This window comes from Mustela putorius, unplaced genomic scaffold (assembly GCF_011764305.1).
Source record: "Mustela putorius furo isolate JIRA1106 unplaced genomic scaffold, ASM1176430v1.1 tig00003834_pilon_pilon_pilon, whole genome shotgun sequence".
NCBI classification, from domain to species: Eukaryota; Metazoa; Chordata; class Mammalia; order Carnivora; family Mustelidae; genus Mustela; species Mustela putorius.
In genome coordinates this window covers 127584429-127606831 of record NW_025421987.1, presented here as the reverse complement: position 1 = coordinate 127606831, position 22403 = coordinate 127584429, and the positions used below count along the sequence as shown (strand labels likewise).

General features: G+C 50.1%; 1 protein-coding gene across 17 annotated transcripts in view; it reads left to right on the top strand.

Moving 5' to 3' along the window:
* The window catches only part of TRAK1 (trafficking kinesin protein 1), a 118060-nt gene that overhangs the window by 72989 nt on the left and 22668 nt on the right, over positions 1 to 22403 (top strand). For all 17 annotated transcript variants that reach the window (XR_001179758.2, XR_001179759.2, XM_045089021.1 and 14 more), the window contains 10 exons: positions 422 to 498; positions 8363 to 8479; positions 10701 to 10801; positions 11634 to 11742; positions 13650 to 13728; positions 14609 to 14739; positions 15385 to 15459; positions 16120 to 16257; positions 20396 to 20472; positions 21966 to 22202. Coding sequence is in view for 15 of the 17 variants with exons in the window: in XM_004754232.3 (XP_004754289.1) it covers positions 422 to 498; positions 8363 to 8479; positions 10701 to 10801; positions 11634 to 11742; positions 13650 to 13728; positions 14609 to 14739; positions 15385 to 15459; positions 16120 to 16257; positions 20396 to 20472; positions 21966 to 22202 (1141 nt within the window). In the remaining 2 variants the exon portion in view is untranslated. The remainder of the gene's footprint in view (positions 1 to 421; positions 499 to 8362; positions 8480 to 10700; positions 10802 to 11633; positions 11743 to 13649; positions 13729 to 14608; positions 14740 to 15384; positions 15460 to 16119; positions 16258 to 20395; positions 20473 to 21965; positions 22203 to 22403) is intronic.

Below are 22403 nucleotides of genomic sequence, written 5' to 3'. Positions count from 1 at the left end.
CTGTGGTTGGTGAACTCTAGACCCTCGGTATGCTTTCTGATCCCTCACACCGGTGGCTGTGCTGCTGACCTGTTTCAGTTTGCTGCGTTTACATGAAGCCAGACCCCTTTCTAATCCAACGTCTTGTCCCCTGTGCCACCCCTATATGTGTGCACGAGCGTGGCACACACAGACACATATGCACAGTCAGAACCTTGCAGGATTGGAAGTTACCCCATCCTCTGAGCGCGCCCCCCCCCCGCCCCCCGAGGCTCTTCTCTGGAACTGGGAAATAAAATCTGGTGGTGCCAAGTGCAGCGTGGGTCGAACCTGGCCAAACCAGCGACCCTTTGTGCCCGACTTAAAGGTCGCTTTATTAGATGGGTTATTTGTTTGGCTGGCTTGTGACATCGTAACTCATTGCCACTTTTATTTCTTGCAGTTTTATGTGCTGAAAGAGTTGGCCAGATGACTAAGACATATAATGACATAGATGCTGTCACTCGGCTTCTTGAGGAGGTAAGTGCTTCTGGCGATGCCAAGGGCTGCGTATGATTGACTGATTATAACTTACATTGATTAAAGCATACATGGTTGTTGGTCTCAGTGAAGAGTCCTCTTGGGGCCCTCTTGGGGTACAAAGCAGTGCCTTTGCTTTTTGAACTGATAGCTCCGCAGGTCTTTATAGCTGTAACTTTGTACAAGATATGTTAGGTTTTTAAAAGGAATGTATAAATGACACAAAATAGGAATGTTTGCTAGAAGACCCAATTTAAGACTCTTAAAACCCCTGAAAGTATTTTGTAATGCTATACTTTAAGGGTATCCAAAAGCATCCAAAGAAGACATCATCATGATATCTTTGTAGTTTTTTGGAACTTACCTCAGGTTAAAGGGATATTACACAGCATAGAAATAACCAAAAATCATTGTGGGAAAGAAAAATTATGAAACTTGCCTAGAGGTGGATGAGCTGTCGGTATTTTAGGGACTGTTTTTCTCGGTTTCTTCTTAGCATTCTGTTGGCAGTTGAGAATACCAGGGCTGTGCATACCTCTACAAACGATGAGCACCATATGTATACCCCCATGCCTAGAACCAGCCAGAACACAGCAGGTTCTTATAGGTATATGTTGAATAAGTGCCTGTCTTTAAACGTTATCTGTCCTTAATGGCACCAGTGCTAACTTAGACCCTTGTTTCTGCTCTGGAACCAAGGTTGACTTGGGGTCATGTTATTATTTATCAGCTCTTTCAGGAAAAGGGTAGCATGATGTGGGAGACACAGAAATCATTGTTGTCCTTTTCAGCCACTGGTGGAACAAGGTTGAAACATAGGACCGAGCAGGAGTGGTGGAACCCAGAGTTTTGGGAGGCATCTTTGTATCCCACTTCTGTGTATCTTCTCTCCTGTATTTTTCCCATCTGAACATCCAGTATTCTCACGACTGCTCTGAGGGGTGGACTCTTTGGATTCCCCTCTGAGTCCCTCAAGGCTCACCTGCCTAGCCATCCGCTCCCCTCCCTTCTCCTGCAGCCGGTCTTCTCTCCGCTCATAGACCCGGTTGGGTGCGTGTAGGCAGAAGCTGAGACTTCTCGGTCACCTGCATGTCACAGCAGTTACCAACAGGTCGGCCCCAAATAAGTGATGTTACGTTTTTGGCCATGAGACTGGGCCATTGAGAGGCATTTTGGGGCACGGGCCATTGAGAGGCATTTTGGGGCACAGGCCTTCTGGTGGTACTCCAGTTGCTGCCATTATGGTGGCTGGCGTTAGGCACTTGGGAGGGTAGCTTGATTGGCACCAAGCTTCTTCTTCTTCTTCTTTTTTTTTTTTTTTAAAGATTTTATTTGTTTATTTGACAGAGAAAGATCACAAGTAGGCAGAGAGGCCAAGAAAGAGAGAGAGAGAGAGAGAGAGAGAGAGAGAAGCAGGCTCCCTGCTGAGCAGAGAGCCCAATACAGGGCTCGATCCCAGGACCCTGAAATCATGATCTGAGCCAAAGGCAGACGCTTAACCCACTGAGCCACCCAGGCACCCAGCACCAATGACTTCTGAAAATGGTTCATCACAGACCCCTTTCCATTGGCCCTTTCCCCCAGCAGTGCCATGCTGTTTGGGTACCCTGGTATTTCCAACATCTACTCCTCAGTCCACACTGTTAGCTGTCAGTTCTTCTGAGGAGGCTCTGTCTGGACCGTTCTTTTTATTCCAAGCCCACTCTACTCCTCCAGGCCACAGAGCCTCAGGAGGGAGGTTTCTGTTTCTCTCTGTAGCTACCTGTATCCCAAGCCCGCTGTGACCTCTTTGCCCCACCCCCCATACTTACAGACACTTAGAAGTCCTCACTGTGGCAACCAAAGCTACACACAGATCCCGTTGTGAAACCCCCTCCAGCTTGTCACCAGGGACCTCCCCCATCCTTCCCTGGCCTTGAGTGTTGTGCGGCAGGGCTCATGGGGACCTTCAGAGCTGTTTGTCACCACGGCTTCAGGGGGTCTGTACCCCTGTGAGCCCTGAGCATGGCAGTCATCCTGTAATTCCCTTTGTCCTGTTCTCCTAGTCAGATTAGCTGGAAGCTTTTCCAAGGTGGGGACCATCCAGGACAGGGGCACTGGGTGGGTTGGGAGGTCTCATCCCTTACAACCTTGGAAATGATAGGCCCCTTGCAAGTGTCTGCTGCTGTTGTCATGCTTGTTATCAAGGGTGAATTGTTTCTGAGAACTGCGTCTTGTCAGTTCTGTGGTAGCTCTCCGCCACGGGTGCCCCTGGTTTGGGTGAAGGGACCTGAATCAGAGGACAGAAGCAGCCCAGGGCCACACAGCTGCTGTGCACCCCAGGCTGGTAACTGTAGTACCTGGGACTCATGCTTTTGGCTTGAGTGTTGACTGCCCTATTCATTTTGTGGGGAGTATAGTCCATTGGCCATCAGTGGGACTTTTTATAAAAACACAAACAGGGTCGTATTTTTAATGGGATGCTTACTCTGTGAGTGTCCGCCCCCTACCGTGCTTGGTCCCTGCTGAGCTGGCACTAGCGATGCTGAGCCCCGTCTCTGCTTGGATGTCTGAGGATTGCTCCCAAAGGAGCCGGGCCTGCCCCCCTTCATGCAGAGCCTGGGTGACTAGTTCCCCCTCCCCCCAGCTCATCTGCTTAGCCTTGAGGGTCACTCCCCAGATGTCATGCTGTCCTTTTTAAAAAAACAAACAAACAAAAAACAAAACAAAAAAACCCAAAAAACCTGAGCTGTCAAGAATATTTGTGGGGGGCTTTCTTTGGGTGGCTTTGTGCCCTCTGGTTTCTGTTTTTAGCAGCTCATTCTGGCATGGTCTGTGTGTATGTGTGTCTCATTTATAATGCCATTCTTCTCCTTGTCCTGATAAGAACCACCTCTGAGTCACTGCCTTTCTTCGGAACTAGGCAGTTCCCCGGTGAAAGGTGAACTGCGTTGGTCATTGGACCGTGGTATTGGGCTGTGTTCTGCTTGGCTTGGCTTTGGTTCCGCTTCCCTCTGATCATTTGCTTTGGTTCGCAGGCTGGCCACAGGAAGGCAGGGTCGGGGGGTGGGGAGAGGGAAAGAGAGAGAGAGAGTGTGTGTGTGTGTGTCTGTGTGTGTGTACACGTACTACACACAGGATGCCAAAGCGCAGCCCGTGGCGAGTGGGGAGCTTTTGTTTCTGCCTCTAAGGGGAAGAGGATTCCGCAGCAGCTTGCCTTGGCTTCCTGCCTTTGGATTTACCTTTGGGCAGAGCTTGCCTCCTGCTACTCTCTCCCCCTCCTTTGGAGAGGGTTGTGCAGAGGGCCCCTTAGTCATGCTTTTGATGCTGAGATTGGTGAATGAGATGAGTCAGCCGCCAGGAGTGGGAGGCTTGCTGCTCTCTGTCTCTGAGGGCTGTTGTCAGAGAGCAGGGGTGCCACTGCAGAAGGGGCTGAGCCAGGTCACTGTCTCTTTAAGCAAAGCAGGGGCAGGCAAGAGGGAGCGAGCCCTAGGAATGAGCTCCTCCACCTGGCTGCATTTCCCAGCTGAACCCGGCTCTTAATAGTTAATTTCCAAGGGCCTAAATTCTTTATTTGTAATCTCTCATGCTCACTGTAGTTTAACCCAGTGGTCACTTCCTAGCCACTTTCCTGTTTTTAGCTGTAAACGTTTACCATATTTTGGCTGGTTGTGTAATAAATGCGAATGTTTCATTTCTGGAATCGTTCAGGAGAAACCAGCCAGTCTGTCCTCTTAGTAAAGAAAAACCCCAGAGCTACTTCACTAAGTTTTTAGTTACTGTAACTTTTTTTTTTTTTTTTAAAGATTTTATTTATTTGTTTGACAGAGAGAGATCACAAGTAGGCAGAGAGGCAGGCAGAGAGAGAGAGGAGGAAGCAGGCTCCCTGCTGAGCAGAGAGCCCGATGCGGGCCTCGATCCCAGGACCCTGAGATCATGACCTGAGCCGAAGGCAGCGGCTTAACCCACTGAGCCACCCAGGCGCCCCTACTGTAACTTTTAAATGAACTATTTTTAGGTAACTTTTAAGTCATCTCCACACCCAGCGTGGGGCCGGAACCCACAGGCCTGAGAGCAGGAGTCTTATGTTCTACCACCTGAGCCAGCTAGGTTCTCCCCTTAGATAACTTTTAGACACCACAGAATCTGTTCAGTTTTTTTCATTTCATCCATAAATAGTTTTACTATAACTTTTGTCTTTTTCTTACCCCCTGCAGAGAGTTTTTGTTTCTGTTACTATAAAGATTCAATTTTTGGTGTAGATGGGGTGAAAGCTGCCCCACTGTGCGGCAGGGACGATGAGGGAGAGCCCCAGGTCTGAGGTTTGGGGTGTCATGGGGAGGGCGAGGGGCTTCACTGAGTGCACAGCCCATCCCTGCCCGTTGCTCTTGGGCTCTGGCCTTTGTGTGCCATGGGAAGCCCTCACCATCCTTCGGGTGCTCCAGCCAGCCTTACCCAGCGGGCTTTTGTAACTGTAATTTTTGCTTGATTTGTTTGCCATGGGGTTTGCATGCAGACTGTGGCCAAGACATGCGGAATGTCTGCGCTTGTTGAAACTTCCCACGACACATACATGATGGCAGCGTAGACCAGGGAGGCAGTGAAGCCTCTGGCCTTAAGTGCTTACTAGGTATTCAGTCTGAGAATTTGTTCTGTTAGATTCAGTGGGCTTGAGTTAGATGCGTGGAGACCACACTTCCAAAGAGAAATTGACAGATACTGCTTTTTTTTTGTTTTTTTTTTTTAAAGATTTTATTTATTTATTTGACAGAGAGAGATCACAAGTAGGCAGAGAGGCAGGCAGAGAGAAGTAGGAAGCAGGCTCCCTGCTGAGAGCCCAATGCGGGACTCCATCCCAGGACCCTGAGATCATGACCTGAGCCGAAGGCAGCGGCTTAACCCACTGAGCCACCCAGGCGCCCCAGATACTGCTTTTTGAAGTGAGTGTTAGCCAGGTGAAACCATTTGCACAAGATGCTGGTTTTGAGTTGGCCTGGAGAGGTAGGTTCCCTCCCACCATTCCTTTGGGTCCTTTCCTCCACGTACCCAGTAAACACATAGGTTGAGTCTCCGAAGTGATGAAGGGCCACCGAATGGAGGACCTTCCTGGGAAGACTCTGTGGCAAGCATGGATGAGTTCACAGAAAGGAAAATCTTGGTTCATTGGCTAGAGTCACTGGTCCCCCTTGTGCCTTGGTAGGTTCAGATTGCGGGAATAAGGTGGAGGTATTTGTGGGCCCTGTGATGTGGCACCCGGCTGGCTTCTGGGGCAACGGTGACAGCAGTGACAGATTTCCAGACTGTGGGAAACGGAGGTGGGAGTGGCCACCATCTTTGTGAGAGAGTGCCAAATCACATCTAGAGTCTTCCCAAACGGTACTTCAACCTCCATTGCTTGGCTCCTATGTCAGTGAAATTCCTGTGATAAGCAAGGGGGAAAGTATGCTTCTCATGCACAGAATTATTCAGTGGGCATATCAAAGTTAGAAATACAAAGTGCCTTTGTTCTCTTCATATCGTACAAGTCTGAATCATAATGCTAGGAGATTTTTTCAAGGGTAGCTAACAGTCAGTCTGCCCAATTCCTCCTCCCCACCTAACAAGAGAGGGAACTGGGTTCCAGGGATGTTCAACCAGAGCCCGATCTCACCACTGTGGAAGAGAAGGGTTCACCCAGAGCAGGTAAACTTTTGACCAATACCCCCTGTAAGAAACACATCTCAGGTTGCAACTCAGTACTCCCATAAATGAGTATATGACAAGTGAAAGCATAAACATAAAATAATACCCTCGTAATGTGGAATGCACTTTGGTATTTCGATCTTGTGCTGTTGAATTTCATTTAAAACAAATTAACAGTTGCCATTACAAAAATGATTCTCAACCTACTGATGGTTTATAAGGTATGTTTGGAAAAAGCTGACCTAGAGTGTACCTGATCCTTATTAAATGGAAGCCATTGGCCCAAGGTCAGATGGTTAGTTAGTAGCCGATTAGAAGCTAAGGCTCCTCCCTAGCTTTTTTTTTTTTTTTTTTAAGTTCTATTTATTTGTCAGAGAGAGAATTCATTTGTCAGAGAGAGAGTGTGCGCGCATGTGTGCGCGCACACACACACACACGTGCAGAGGGAGAGGGAGAAGCAGTTTCCCTGCTGAGCAAGGAGTCTGTTGGAGGATTTGATCCCAGAACTGTGGGATTATGACCTGAACTGAAGGCAGATGCTTAAATGATTGAGCCACGCAGGCATCTGCTTCCCCCCCAGCTTTTCCCCTTCTCTCAGCTCCACATTCCCATTCCTCTTCCTCCACAAGGGAGCAAGTCGAACCTAACCATAGTGGCAAACAGTGTCTCAGCACGAAGGAGTCATCCGTTGGTGATGGCGTCTGTCCTGCTGTCTGCACTGTCAGGAAACCTCTTTCTTCATCTATCTATCTATCTATCTATCTGTCTATTTATTTATCTATCTATCTATTTATTTATTTATAGATTTATTTATTTACTTATAGATTTATAGATTTATCTATTTTAGAGAGAGCACAGAAGCAGGGGTAAGGGCAAAGGGAGAGGGAGAGAATCTCAAGCAGACTCCTGGCTTAGTCCGGACCCTAACACGGGGGCTCGATCTCACAGCCCTGAGATCATGACCTTACCCGAAGTCAAGATTCGGCTGCCCCACTGACTGAGCCATTCAGGCGCCCCACAGCAGTACCTTTATATGCCACTAAAGGTCTTCCTTGGTATACTGTTCTGCAGCATATAAGTGGTATCATCAACAGAAATAAAAAAAACTTCTGTGTCCTTAACACAGCCTTTGTCCCTGAGGTAAGGCGATTTTATGCATTATCTCCATTTTGAAAGTATTTTTTTTTAAGATTTTATTTATTTATTTGATAGAGAGAGATAGCGAGAGAGGGAACACAAGCAGGGGGAGTAGGAGAGGGAGAAGCAGGCCTCCCAGCAGAGCAGGGAGCCCGATGTGGGGCTCAGTCCCAGGACCCTAGAATCATGACTTGAGCTGAAAGCAGATACTTAATGACTGAGCCACCCAGGCGTCCCTTTTTTTTTTTTAATAATCTCTACACACAATGTGGGGCTCAAATCCCCAACCCTGAGATCAGAAGTTGCAGACTCCTCCCACGTATCAGGTCCTGATCTCAGGGTCCCTAAATCCAGCCCTGCGTTGGGCTCTACACTCAGGGGAGAGTCTGCTTCAGATTCTCTCTCCCTCCCTCCCTTGGATCCTCCCTCTCGTGCAGGCACACTCGCTCTCTCTCAAATAAATACATAAATAATAAAAAATCAACCTAAGTACCCTCCATTAAGTAAAAGAAACATGCTGTTGGATTTCAGGGTAACTTTGGCCATTTCTGTTTCGTATGAAGTAAATACAAATAGCTCTGTAAATTCCACTTTCATATGTTCTAAGGAGCCTGCCCCCCTGCATCAGCTCTCTTTGCTTTATTGCAAGAGCACCGTGGGATTTCTGTGCTCATTCATTCATCCAGCAGGCAGCTACAGAGTATTTCCATGTGCTGGGCCCTGCGGGTACAGTAGCCCAGCCCTCAGGTGGACAGATTGTCACGTGATTTCACAGACACCCAAAGCAGCTGCGGAGGAATCTTTTTGGAAGCGCGTTTCTCTTATAGGAACAGAGACTTGTAGTCCATGGGTTGTCTCCCATTGCCCGAGGTCTGCTCTGACACCTTCTGTAGGCAGAGCGTCCCCTTCTTTGAACAGGTATCAAGTGCGGGTACGTGGACGGTGAGTTATTAATACCTTTGTTAGTTTGAGATGTCCTGTTTTCCTCAGTTGACGCTGAGCGCCCTGGGCTCCTTTGGGAAGCACAGGTGTTCTGAACGTCCGTTCTCACCTTTGCCTTTTGTAGAAAGAGCGGGATTTAGAACTGGCTGCTCGGATCGGCCAGTCGTTGTTGAAGAAGAACAAGACACTAACGGAGAGGAACGAGCTGTTGGAGGAGCAGGTGGAACACATCAGGGAGGAGGTGAGCTGGTGGCAAGGGCCAGGGGCCAGCGGGCTTGGGCTCAGGCTGCAGAGCTGTCTATTCCGGGGTGGCCTCCTGCAGGCAGAAGGATGCCTTCCTGCTGCTGCTTCTGTTAATGACCCTGCTTCAGACAGTGTGGTCAGTGTGGACAGCGCCAGCTGGAGTAGAAACAACCTTCACCTGCTCACTAGGGCCAGAGTAGCCAGTGCCACCAGGCCTGGCTATGCGGGGGAAGCACCTGTCCCTGTGCCCTGTGAATCCAGGTCCTCACGCAGGCTGGGAAGTACACAGCCTATGAGGAGTGCGCGCAGGCTAAGACGGCGATGAGTGGCGGTTCCTGGGGCAGGTGGGCACAGGCAGGCCGTAGGGCAGCCCTGTTGGGAAGAGGCTAGCCTGTGCTGCAGAGTAGGGCAGTGACGGCACATTCTTCATTCCAGTACAATTTTGTGTTTGTAAAACAAAATGAAAAAATAGGCTATTGTAGTCACGGTAGGAACCCTAGCATTTTCATGATCCAAACCTTGCCTGAAGGGCGTCAGTAGTCAGGGCTGGGGTGCTGAATGCTTTAGGCTTATCTTACAGGTCTGGGGTTTCGGAGGAGCAGCACTAGTTTTCTGGAAGGTTGTGGGGTGGGTAGGAAAAGGGAGGCTCTGCTGAGTTGGGCGCGGTGGCTGGAACAGGCTTAGGAATTAGAGCTGGGCCCTACTTGGTTGCTTCTTCCCCATCATCCTGTTCTTTTAACTGCAGATTTTAGCTGTGAGGACTTTCACTTGACCTTCTTCTTCTGGTTTCTCTTATTTTCTGTCAGAAACCTTCTAAGTGGGAGGGGATGCCCAGACTCAAGTCTTTTAGATTTATTTAGACCTGTCCTCATTGAAGCTGTTCCCACCTGTTGTTGTCTAGGTTTGGTAATGGTTTTCATATTGATAAAACAGACTTGCCAATATCTGAGGAAAGTTTTCACCCTGGGTGGCTTCCTCTGAAAGATGTTAGGGTAGGATATGGTCATGTTTGGAGAAGTCAAGTCGCCCCTGCTTTCCCGGCACCCAGCATCATGGCCTGACCTCCCCTTCTCACAGGCCTTAGGGAGCAGAGGACCATGCCACCCAGGGGACCAATACGTGGTCGTCCACTGTCCCTTGTGTGCTGTTCCTCCACATGACTGCCCTTGCTGGGGGTTCCCTCACATCACACAGATAGTACCCACCTCTTTGGAAGTGGAAAAGTGTCTTTTTCCTTGGAAAAGCTTTGAATTTGGAAGCTGTAATATGTTCCCCTTTGGCACATCATTAAATTGTCAATGTAGATATTAGAACTAAAGCTTTTGTGCACATAGAATTTGCTTCTCCGTGGAAGTAATAAATACCCACTGTGTTGGGTAGGAAAGCTGGGAACAACCGTAGACCCCAAATCAAATTAGAAACGAGAAAGAATGACAACCAGATTGTAATTCTCGCTTACAGCTCCGATTCCCTGCTAATCAGAAGTGAAAACTTTTATGGCACAGGTTTGTTTGCTTAAGATGTTAAGTATAAATTAGGCGACTTGCAAAAACTGTCCTAGTTATCAGTATGGCCACTTCCTGATGGCTGCCTCCTTTCTCCCTGTGTCTGAAATTGCTATCTTGTGGTCACTGAGTACAGAGCAAGGTCTGGCCAGGCTTGGCCGCGAGCCCTGTGAGAGTGCAGCAGTCACAGGGTGGAGCTGTGAGTGTCCCAAGTATGACAGCAAGGGTGGGCAAGCTGCTCTTAGCTGCCCACCCAGAGCTGGCATCGCCAGGGGCCCAGTCCAGGGCGGCGTTGTGTTTCAGCAGAAGTGAATGGCCTCTTCTTTCGCTTGGTAACACGATCTCTTTCTCTGGCCATTTGCGCAGCTGGTCATTGGCTACTTGCAAAACCCATATGCTGTCTTGTCCCCCACCCTCCTACACCTCATTCCAGAGCCTTCTAGTCTCTCACCTCCTCTTTGAACCAAAGTAAAAACCATAGACTTAGGCCGAGGGTTTTCTGTCAAAACACGGCGACTGTATTCTTCTTCAGTGGGATCAAGTGCAACCTCTTTTCCTTGAAAAGCCCACAATCGATGACCCGCCTTCACTTTGGGTGAGGAATTAAACAGACATTGTCACCCAGCAGCAAGTGTCTGCACATGGCGGGGGTTCTGTGGTGCTCAGGGCTGAATGCCCACCACCCCCCGCCCCGGCCCTGCTGTGTCTGTGCAGGTGTCTCAGCTCCGGCATGAGCTGTCCATGAAGGATGAGCTGCTTCAGTTCTACACCAGCGCCGCGGAGGAGAGCGAGCCTGAGTCCGTGTGCTCCACCCCGTAAGTCGGAGAGGGCCGCGTCTCTGGGACTGGGGTGCAGGCAGCTGGCTGTCTATGTCCTTGGCAGTGCCTTGGCAGGGTCACTTCCCCAGTGGCTCAGGTCCACTGCTCCCGGCCTTCCCCAGACCAAGCATCTCCAGGTACCTCTGACAGATTGGATAATTTCTGTAGGATGTGGAAGGAGACAGGGTTATTTGTTAATTTAGGTTGATCCGGCATGGTCACAGGTAACACGTGGGCCCTGCAGTTAGGTAGACGATAGGATGTGTTCTGGAGCCAGAGATGCCACAGCGAGCCCCTGGGACAGAAGGTGTGGGGACTTCTCAGAGAGTCCACAGAACCTTACATCAGAAGCATGAACTGTAGAGCCCAGTGGTCTCAATTGAGACCTTGGCTCTGTGGTTTCCTAGCTGTGTGCTCTTGGCTAAGTTACTTAACCGCTTTGTGCCTGTTTCCTCTTTGTTAAGTGGGAATACTGATAGTACTTGGTTCAGAGGGTTATGAGCATTAATTGGCTTCATACCTGTAGAGTACTTAGGACTAGGCACACAGAATTGCAATGTAAATATGAAATAGACTTCTAGGCATCCGGAATTGTGCGTTAGCTTCAAAGAGTCGGCTCTGCTGAGTTGTGAGGCCGTGTGGCAGCTGCACACGGTGGCCAGAGGGTGGGGATGGGGGTCCTGAGTGCTGGTGAACCTAGGTGGCAGCAGGTGGCTACCATCACCCCTGCATGGTTCATGGTCACCCCTCCCCCCACCGGAAACGGTACTTTGCCAGGTGCAGGGAGCCAGTCTCTCTCTCTGGAGCGAAGTTGCACTTTCTCCCCCAGGTTGAAGAGGAATGAGTCATCCTCCTCCGTCCAGAATTACTTCCATCTAGATTCTCTTCAGAAGAAGCTGAAGGACCTCGAAGAGGAGAACGTCGTACTTCGATCGGAGGTCAGGTGCACTCCCTGCCCTTGTTGCCTCTGGAGGGTGGTGGCCCCCTTTGCCTTATCTGGCAGGAGGAGCTGTGCTTATAGCGCCGTTCTCAAGGGTGACCATCTGTGAGAGAGCCACCTGAGCTCCACTCACAGCAGCACCCAGAGTCTGGCTGGCATGCCTCCTCTGAGCTGGGCATTGGCTTCTGGGGAGCACGTACCTGTCTGGGGGACCGAGGACTTGGGGATTCTGTGTGGGTGGGCAAGAGTGGCAAGCCCCTCCTCCTCCAGTTAGGGCAGGCTCCATTGGTGGTTTCTCTTCGTGGCATCCTCTAGCTCTGCCATGGAGATGACACTGAGGCTTGTTGCCGCAGGTCACATATGCTCTAAGGGAATATAGTACGTGAGAACTTGGAGACAGATTTCTTAGACAATTAACATAAAAAGGTAGAGCTGGGACCACATGGGGACTCATGCTTTTGGGTGTTTCTAACTAGCTGGTCGCTGTGCACTTTGCTTGTATTGTGTTTTTTGTTTTTCAGGTTTTATTTTATTTTTTTCTCAGGTTTCACAGCAGTTGTGTTTTGTTTTTGTTTTTGTTTTTTCCAAGTTTCACAGCAGGGCTAGAAGCTGGTTATTTTGACTCTCATTTACAGTAAGAAAGAAAGGAACCCAGGCTCCTAGGTGTTTGATTTGCCAACGTGGTGCAAGTTAGGGAATGACAAGGGCTGGATTTGTAAGACTCTGTGACTCTGAACCTGCCACTTCCCTTTACCCATGGCCCCTACCTAAAAACACCGATGTGTGCAAGTTTAATACTTTTTGTCTTAATTATCAGTGAGTTTATGTTCTCCAGCCAGAGGTATGCTTTGTCACGTTTGGGTTGTATGCCCACCTCAGCTGGCCCAGGGTTCCCTGAAACCCCTGCAGTAGGGCAGACCACCTTGAACTTGTCCACCTGTTGAAAAGAACCTCATGTCTGAACTTACGAGGGCTATGCACGAGGAAGGGGTCCTGTTTCCTTACACCATAAATCTTCTAGTCCTTATTTTCTAGTGGGAGACACAAACCCAGAGTGACCAAGAGGGTTGTCCAAGCTTTCTCTGATGGCCAGGGGTGAAGCTAGGGCTATTGCCCAGCATAATAGCCAGTGCCTGTCCCATGTGAACACCCCAGGCCTTGGTGCATGGTAGTCTGTCCCTCTATCAGTGTTCCCCTAAAGCAGGTGGAGGGAATCTGATCCCAGCTGGCTACCCCTTCTACCTCGGTTTCCAGGAGTGTAGTATCTCTTTGGGGCCCGGTCCAGAGGGCTCAGAGATAGCTCCTTTCCACCTGGGATATTTTCTTCAGACCTTTGGATCTCTACTTTCTCACATTGTCAGCTGGGAGCAGGCTATCCAGAGTCCCGGGGTAGTTCCTGGGTCTCTGAATTTTAATGCTTTCGTACATATCGTGTTTTAACTTAGCTAAATACAGTAGATTTAACTCCAACTCAGGCCTCATAGGACAGTGCCTTGCATAAAGCAGGTACATGATAAGAGTTAGCCATTCTTGTGGTCATCTATAAACGGTAGGCAGAGCTGAGTCCTAGACACTTTTGGGGTCACAAAGGGGTCTGTGTCTGTGAGCCGGGACTGATGCAAATGAACAGACACAAGGGAGCTGCTTGCAGACTGCACATCGCTTTGTGTGGCGCCCTCTGGTGGTACACCGTTTTCAGCTCTTCAGCTTGAGGGTCTGAGATTCCTTAACTGAGCCGGGCATTCTGATGGACTGTCCGTATTTGAGGATGTCACGGATGGCAGGTGGGGAGAGGGTGAAGGGAAGCCTTCCAGACCCAGGTTAGTCCTTGCTCCTTCCCCTAGCCTTGCCTGCCCCACCGGTCCAGGTGTAACTGTGGGGCTCTGACCCGAGCCTTATCCATAGGCCTGCCAGCTGAAGACAGAGACCATCACCTACGAAGAGAAGGAACAGCAGCTGGTCAACGACTGCGTGAAGGAACTGAGTATGGCCTGGTCCCCTTGCTCCATCCCCACCCCCTCTTTTTACTTTCTATAACTGCCATCATTGGGATGAGACACTCTCCCTGCCCCCCTGTCTTGCATGGCACCCCTCACTCTGATTCATAAGAAATTGGGTGCTGGGTTGTCAGTCTTACACTGTCCTAATTTCTCCCTGAGATGGATGTTTGATTCCAGCTTTCTACTGGAACACTGGAGTTATGTGAAGTCTAAGTTAAGCCCAGTTACAGAGTTCTCCTGCCGATATGCAAACACTAACCAGTTACGGTTTCTCATAACTGATGGGTGAAAAGTGAGACCAGAGTTCTCCATTTTGCAAATAAGTACTTCCCCCCCGCCCTCTCCATCGTAAGTTTACAAGTTAAGACACAAGGGCAAACGGTATTTTGAGTTTCAGCAAAACATTCAGTAAATGAAACACACCCCGTGTTCTAATCTAGTAAAATGAGTTATGACTCTGAATAGGGGTTGAAAACACTCCCGGGGATTACACTGTGCCAGTAGCAGTTCCTTCTAGGACAGGGTGCAGCAGGGAGCTCCTGTTAATGATGTGGACCCGTTCATGCACAAACGTGGGGATTCGGGCAGATGCACCGGGTGGTGGGGCAGTCATCTCCTGGCTGACTCCCCAAGCCTGTCTGACTTTCTCTGGGAAGGGAGGTGGCTTTGGTCATCAGGGCTGGGTCCCCACACCTCTTTCTCATGATAGACTGAGCCTGTACAGGAAAACGGGCACTGTTCCTTCTTCACTGTCCTCTTCACTCCTCCCCCGTCTGGTAACAAAGATGCCTTTTCTTGAGCACACCACAAAGAAACCATTCTCTCTGGGTCTGACTTTCTCTTGTTGTCATTTCTTGGTAAAAGGGGACGCCAACGTGCAGATCGCCAGTATCTCAGAGGAGCTGGCCAAGAAGACTGAGGATGCTGCCCGCCAGCAGGAGGAGATCACACACCTGCTGTCGCAGATAGTCGACTTGCAGAAGAAGGCAAAATCTGTAAGGCTTCTGTTTCTCTGGCTGCCGCAGATGGCATTGGCCCCTGAAGACCAGGTCCTTTGGTCTCGTAGTTCAGGTGTCTGTGCTGCCCCTTTGGAGAAAAGGCTTATTAGCAAGTTCAGCAGAGTGAACGAGTCACCCTGAACTGGGGAGGGCATCCTATAACCACCTCTCTCTTAAAAATAATCCGTGCATCAATAGAATTCATTAAGAAAAGTACTGTAGATCCAGAGTTCTAGAATTTAACTCATGAATTTTTTAGTCTAGGGTTTGTTTTTACACACTCTGGTGTGTCCCGCAGCAGAGTCCTGTCCCCTGTAGATTTAAGCTGGAGCAGCAGCAAGACAGCAAGAACAGAACAAATATAGTTTCATTTCCCACTTCAGGCCTTTGCCAGAAGCTCGAGGTGGAGCCCATCTGGGGAGGGGTTGTGCCTATAGTGGCGGGGAAATGGGGGGCCATCCAGCATGAACACGGATGTAGGAAAGGCTGCCTTCAGAATTACAGAAAAGACAAAATGGGACTCTGGCATAAAAGAATCACTGTAGAAATGTGATAGGATCGGAACAGACCAGGTAATAAGAGGCAGTCAGACGTTTCTAGGTATCTTAGAGGAGAAGTTGATGGGCCTTTGCCCTCTTGCAGTGCGCGGTGGAAAATGAAGAGCTGGTCCAGCACCTGGGGGCCGCTAAGGATGCCCAGCGGCAGCTCACGGCCGAGGTGAGCGGCTCCCCCCGCCCCGCCCCCCTGCTTTTCCCCAGGCCCGTCGTAGTTAAGGTGCTCAGCCTCTGCCTGACGGGCCGTGGGTCATGTCCGCCTTGCTAGCTGTCCTTACTCTGAATTGAAAGCCATTCTTATTGGTAAATTCCTGCTGATACCCATCACCTCTGGCGAGCACCCAGGAGGCCAGGCCCTGCACAGCCCGCTCCTGTTCAATGTCCGGTGAGAGAAATGGCCCGGAGCTCACCATGGAAAGGAGCCCACTCACAGATGTGGCTGGAAATGAGGGTGTTGGCTTTGAAAGAAATAACCATTTTTTATTGGGTCTCATTGGCACAAGGTTCCAAGAGTTTTAGGGGTACAACGTAGTGGTGAGACACCTCTGTACATTACGCTGTGGTCACCACACTGTTGCCCCATCTGTCACCACATGACAGCCCTACCGTCCCACTGACGCGATTCCTATACCGTGCCTTTCACCCCCGTGACTTACACACCCTGTCACTGGAAGCCTGTGATCTCGGTCATGCATTAGGACTTGGGAGGCTAGAAGCATGCCCCAAGTGGGAGCCGGACTGAGCCTCTAGGGCCCTTTGGGGTTGGGCCCAGAGGCCCTGGACAGCCCCGCGCTGACCTTGCATGCCTTTCCGGTGCCCGCAGCTGCGCGAGCTGGAGGACAAGTACGCCGAGTGCATGGAGATGCTTCACGAGGCACAGGAGGAGCTCAAGAACCTCCGCAACAAGACCGTGCCCAACACCACATCCCGGCGCTACCACTCGCTTGGGCTGTTCCCCATGGTGAGCGCTTGCTCTGGGTCCCTGTTCCCCACCTGCTGGGCGCCGGGCGCCCCAGCAGAGAGGCGGGTCTGGAGGGGAGGTGCCGTGGGTGGGCTTCTCTTTCCACTGCTTAGATCAGATCAGCAGCTGGGGCTCGCGAGCCCGCTCCCGGCAGACTCACTCCTCCTTTGCCGTCTGACTCGGTCCTTTTTTTTTTTCTCCTGTCCGTAATGGTTATATTTCATGGGAACCTCAGCTGTCTGGAAGATTTTATTCATACCTTGTTATTTTTCTAACCGTACTAGAATATGAGCTGTTTGGGGCTCACAGTGCATTCCAGATTTCTTAAGTTGCCCATGCAGTTCTGCTGGTTCTTTCTAGGCTTCCTGGTCATCCTCTTGGGGGCTTTCAGTGTCTGTGACCTGACAAAGTGTCTGTCTCTCCACCCGGAGGGGCATTTCCATTGCTACAAAATGATTTCCCCCACAATCTGATTTTGTAGCTCTGGCCTGATCTGTTTCATGCTTGGGGTTTAGGGAGACACGGTTGAGAAGGGGATTTTCCAGGTCAGCCCCTCCCTGCTGGGGTTCAGCAGCACTGTGCAGGCCTCCTCTGCTGGCCTTTTCCCTGTGATGCTTGTTGATCTTCCTCGTTGCACCTTCTTCTGTCAGACTAAGGCCTCTCGAAGGCGGGGGCCATGTCTTCTTTGCTCCTTTCCTCCGTCCCTCTCTGGGACACTCTGCTATCTACTCGGAGCTTGTGTTACAGAATTGTACGTGCTTAGTAGCTACTAGATTTGGATGGGTGGACAAACAGACCAAAGAACAAATGACCAAGACCTTTTATATTTAGATCTTGTTTCATGGTTTGAGGAAATACCACAGTCTTTTTGAGGAGACGAGAACTTTTGAGAGAAACACTCCCAAATGAATACGAGTGGATGGCAGTGTCAATGTTTGTGACGCTCTGTCCCCTTGGAATTTGGCCTTTCCTTAGGGCTCTTTCCCTGTACACCCTCCACCCCCGTTACTGACACTGCTCGCTCCCCGCCTTGTTGTCTGGCCTACTTTTCCTAAATCATGAGCTTCTTTCCTTTTATATATCAAAATCAGACTAGAACACACACACTCTTTCTCTCTCAGCTTGACTACATCTAATGAAACCAAAATGAAAGATACATGACATAGCTTTCCAAGGGGCAGACTGGTGGTCCAGGAATCCCAGGAAAGGCAGCAAAGAACATTCGGTGCCCCCCGATTCCTCCGTCTGGAGCCGATGACAGCTCAGACTGGCCTACGACGTAGCAGTGTGTGCTCCCCGCCTCAGTTTCCCTTCTTCTTGGCTTCCCACCTTGGCGCGGTGGCCTCCTGGGGGCATCTTGTTTCCATGCACTTAGGAGGCCCTCCACTGCATTCACTCTCAGGGACACACTTGTTTTCAAACGAAGCCGTGACATAGTGAAGTCAAACTGAAAATCTGCGTTTGGGGCTTTTCTGCAGAGATTCTCAGCTTTCATATTTGCTGAGGTGGAGCTTTCGCTTGTCTTTCCCTGGAGCCGTTGGCACAGCTGGCCTCAGTTTTTGAGGATGGCTATTTTTAAAAAAATTTTATTTATTTATTTTACAGAGAGAGATCACAAATAGAGATGCAGGCAGAGAGAGAGAGGGAAGCAGGCTCCCCGCTGAGCAGAGAGCCTGATGTGGGACTTGATCCCAGGACCCTGAGATCACGACCCGAGCTGAAGGCAGCGGCTTAACCCACTGAGCCACCCAGGTACCCGAGGATGGCTATTTTTAAAGTGCACCATGTATTAAAGATATTTGTGGCGCTGAGTGGTGTTGTACCCGTGTTTCTGGAGCAGAATGGCCAAATCTGCCAGTCTTGCTCCCAGCCTCTCTAGTAGCTCAATCAGACCGTGAGCAGCAGTTTCTGCCTGAGGAGTACATTGCCAGCTCTTGCGTTTGGCAGGAGCTTCCAATCGGGAATCCCCAGACAGGACTCAGGAGGCCTATGAACCTGAGGAAGGGGCACATCTTTTCTCTTAATCCCTAATTGCATACACTGCTTCCTTCTCATATGAAGGTGGGCACCAAGGCACAGCGTTAAGAGCACCCATGACTTTGTCACTGGTGGAGATCACAGCTGCTGTCTGTTGTAAGATGTCTCCAAGTCCTATTCGTGCTAAGCTCCACTTCAAGGTGGCAGTAATTACCAGGCCTGAAGCCAGGTCCTGTGTGTTACCGTATCACGATTGTTGTTATTAATAGTCTAGTGACTAGTTCAATATATCTGGCTTCCTTTTTGTCTTAATTACTTTATTCACTTAAAGATATTGATGTGAGAAGGGGTCCATGGCTTCCCCCAGACTGCTAGGGGGCTCAGGGCCAAAGAGGGCACAGAACCAGCTTGCAATTTCCTACAGGCATGGCCTTGAAATTAGTCGTTTGGTATGTCATCTCTCCTAAGTTGTATGAAGGTCCTTTCCTCGTGCAGAGGAAATGCACTCTGAATGCAAACTATATGGTGAATTACAGTAGTAAAAAAAGGAAACTTGCAGGGTGCCTGGCTGGCTCAGTCAGTTAAGCTTCTGCCTTCGGCTCAGGTCAGGATCCCAGGGTCTTGGGATCGAGTCCCGCATCGGGCTCCTCCCTCTCCTCCCTGCTTGTGCTCTCACTATCTCAGTTTCTTCTCTCTCTCTCAAATAAATAAATAAAATCTTAAAGAGAGAAAGAAAAGTAAACTGGCTTTAAAAAAGCTCACCCAGAGGCACCTGGGTGGCTCAGTGGGTTAAAGCCTCTGTCTTCGGCTCGGGTCATGATCTCAGAGTCCTGGGATCGAGCCCCCCATCGGGCTCTCTGCTCAGCAGGGAGCCTGCTTCCCCCGCCCACCTCTGCCTGCCTCTCTGTCTACTTGTGATCTCTATCAAATAAGTAAATAAAATCTTTTTAAAAAAGCTCACCCAGGGAAGCCTTTTACAACTTGGGTTATGTTGAATGGCAACCTGTACATAATAATTACTAAATAAAATCAGGTATGTATAAATAGGTTCCAGCTTCCAGCCTGGAGCATCACTCCTTGACTTTGGGGCTGTGGAGGTGGGTGCTCTGGAGTCCCCATGCTCTGTCTGCTGGGAAGGCATTGGCCACAAGTGGCTGTGTAAAGTTAAATCCATTAGAATTAGCACAGGGAATTTGGGTTCCCAGTGATACTGGTCATGTTTTAAGCACCTGATGGCCACCTGTGGCCTGTGGCTCTCACAGTGCACGGTGTAGAAAGAACATTCCTCTCATCTTGGGAGGTCTTCGGTTAACAAAGAGTTAGCCCTTCCCTTCAAGCTGTCCTAGGTGGTCTCCTTGTCTGAGATCCCAGCGGGTGCTTTTCTGCACACACTTGGTCCTCCTGTTGGCACCAACCTGTGCCGGTGTGTGGGGTTGCCTGTGAGTCTCTGCCTCGGGTGGTAAGGAGTGGTGGGGCGTTCAGGAAGGGGGCCGCTTATCAGGGAGTCTTTATCAGTGAGCCTCAGCTCGGGGCCTGGCCCATCTGAGAAGGGAGAAGCCATCTGTGACTGGCCCTCCCCTGACCCACAGAATCCACAACCTAGCTAGAGGAAGATGCAAGTGAACTCACTGTTCAGGGAACTCGTCGGGACTTCGTGTGTTTGGTGTCTTTCTTGGGGGAGGAGTGAAGGATTGGTAGTGGAAACGAGGTAGGAGCGGGTCATTAAAGGAGGGTGGGCATTGGGTCGTTGGTGGGGAGAGGAGCCTTCCTTGCATGGGAAGCGGGGGGCACAAGAGCAGAGGCTCACATGACCGTGCTCACAACTCAGGGCCCTTCCTCCACAAATTCCCCTGCCTCTCCTTGTAGGCAGAGCCACAGCTCCATGGTGTGGCCAAGGGAACATGGGGTTTGCTCTCAGATCCTTAGCCGCAGGGGAGCATAGGGGCTGTCCACTCAGTGCCCACTGGGGACTGCTCCATTCGGAACCCGCCATGGGGCTTGCTCACTCAGGGATCCCCCCAGTGATGAGTGGTGACAGCCTCACGGAAGGGCAGTTTGCAGGCTCTGAGACCTCACCGGAGACTCCTCTGGCCAGCCAGCCGGGAGCCTCTTTCAGAGACTTGAATTGCTGCTCACTCCGTGTGTCTCTGGCTTTTCTCAGGACTCCTTGGCAGCGGAGATCGAGGGGACGATGCGGAAGGAGCTGCAGCTGGAAGAGCCCGAGTCTCCGGACATCGCGTACGGCCTGCTTCTAAGTTTTCCAGAGACTGCCTCACACCCTGTGCTCATCAAAACCAGCAGCATTTGGGCTTCAGACACCAGCTCTGTGGTCCTTGCACAGATTTGGGTCTGGGTTGAGGGAGATAAGAGCACACAGACAGTGATATATATCCCCCAGCTCCTCTTCCTAGGTTTTAAAGCTCTTCTACTAACTTCTAGAAAGTTGAGTAAGGAGAGCTGTGTTTCCCATCTCTGTTAATGCAGGCCTGTCTTGATACCACCCCTTGGTTTTATCTTTCCGTTCAGTGAAAAACAATACTTGGAAATGTTTAATGCCTGTTAGAGAAAGAGAGATCGCATGCTATAGGAGATACAGAGGGCTCTTTGAGGGGTGCATGCAAGGCTTCTGCCCTTTCTGGCCCCTACGGGCTCTCTCCCTGACATGAGACCTTGTGCTAGGCCAGCCCTGAGGTGTTTCCTCAGATGTGTGTGGATCTGATTTCAGAGTGTATTTTCTGAACTCAAAGCCCACAGCCAGAACTGAAATGGGATCCTGGGAGTGACCAGAGTCCCCGAGCCTCTGTGCGTGTGTGAAGCCTTAGGCGTCCCAGAAAGATGTGGCCTTTATGGCAATGTGCCCTACCTTTGTCTCCTGTAAAAGGAACACATAAGGGGATGCCTGGGAAGCTCGGTTAAGCATTCCACTCTTGATGTAGTTCAGGTCATGATCTCAGGGTCATGAGATGGAGCCCCGTGTTGGGCTCTGCACTGGGCTTGGGGCTCTGCACTGGGCGTGGAGCATGCTTGGGATTCTCTTACTCGGTCTCTCTCCCCTTCTTAAAAAAAAGGTGGGGGGGTGGCGTGGAAACAAATGAACATCAAGGAGGTTCCACTCTTAGAAACAGCAGTTTCTAAATAAGATTCCTGTGGTGTTTATCATCTCATTGTAGAAGTTTAAGATTTTGTCTGGCTTTCATATATATATATATATATATATATATATACACACACACACACACACACACACACACACACACACACACATATATATATATACACATACACACATAAACAGTCAACAAATACTCATTCTACAGATACTTATGGAGCCCTGTTATGTGCTGAGCAGTGAACTCTGCTCTCCTGGACCTTGCATTCTAGGCACCATCATGACGGAGGAAAAGTAGCCAGGAGACTAAAGTCCTACTTAAGTACTTGTACTTGTGGGTCAAGCCTAAGGGAGAGAAAAGCAATATCCCTTTGCTTGCATCACCTCTGGGACATAGCCACAAAGTAGAGCCCCGAATTCAGTGGGTACTGAGTTTCTTGCTTTCCAGCCAACAGGCTTAAGAAACACATGGAAGGCAAGGGATGGTAGGTTGCTTGGGGGGCTCACATGGGCCAGCTGCCTTTCTCGCCTCTCAGATGGTAGTTTCTAGAGGTTGAACTCTGCAATCATTCCTGCATTTGTTTATTCATGGATGTTGTGCATCTTCTCCACACTTCTCCAGGCACCAGAAGCGAGTCTTTGAGACGGTGAGAAACATCAACCAGGTCGTCAAGCAGAGGTCTCTGACCCCATCCCCCATGAACATCCCAGGCTCCAACCAGTCCTCAGCCGTGAACTCCCTCCTCTCCAGCTGCGTCAGCACCCCCCGGTCCAGCTTCTACGGTAGTGATGTTGGCAACGTTGTCCTGGACAACAAGACCAACAGCATCATCCTGGAAGCAGAGTCCGAGGACCTGGGGTGAGCTGGCAGGGAGTTTGTAATCTTTGGGTCTGGGAGACAGGTGGTGTGGACGGAGGATAGGTTTGGCTCACAGAAGAGGGAGGCGGGTAAAGAATTGCCTGACAAGTACAGACCTTTTGTTCTGTAATCTGTTTTGCCAGGACCTCTGAGTGTGTGCTCATTCTTGATTCTGGTACTTTCACCAGTAGCAGGAGGCAC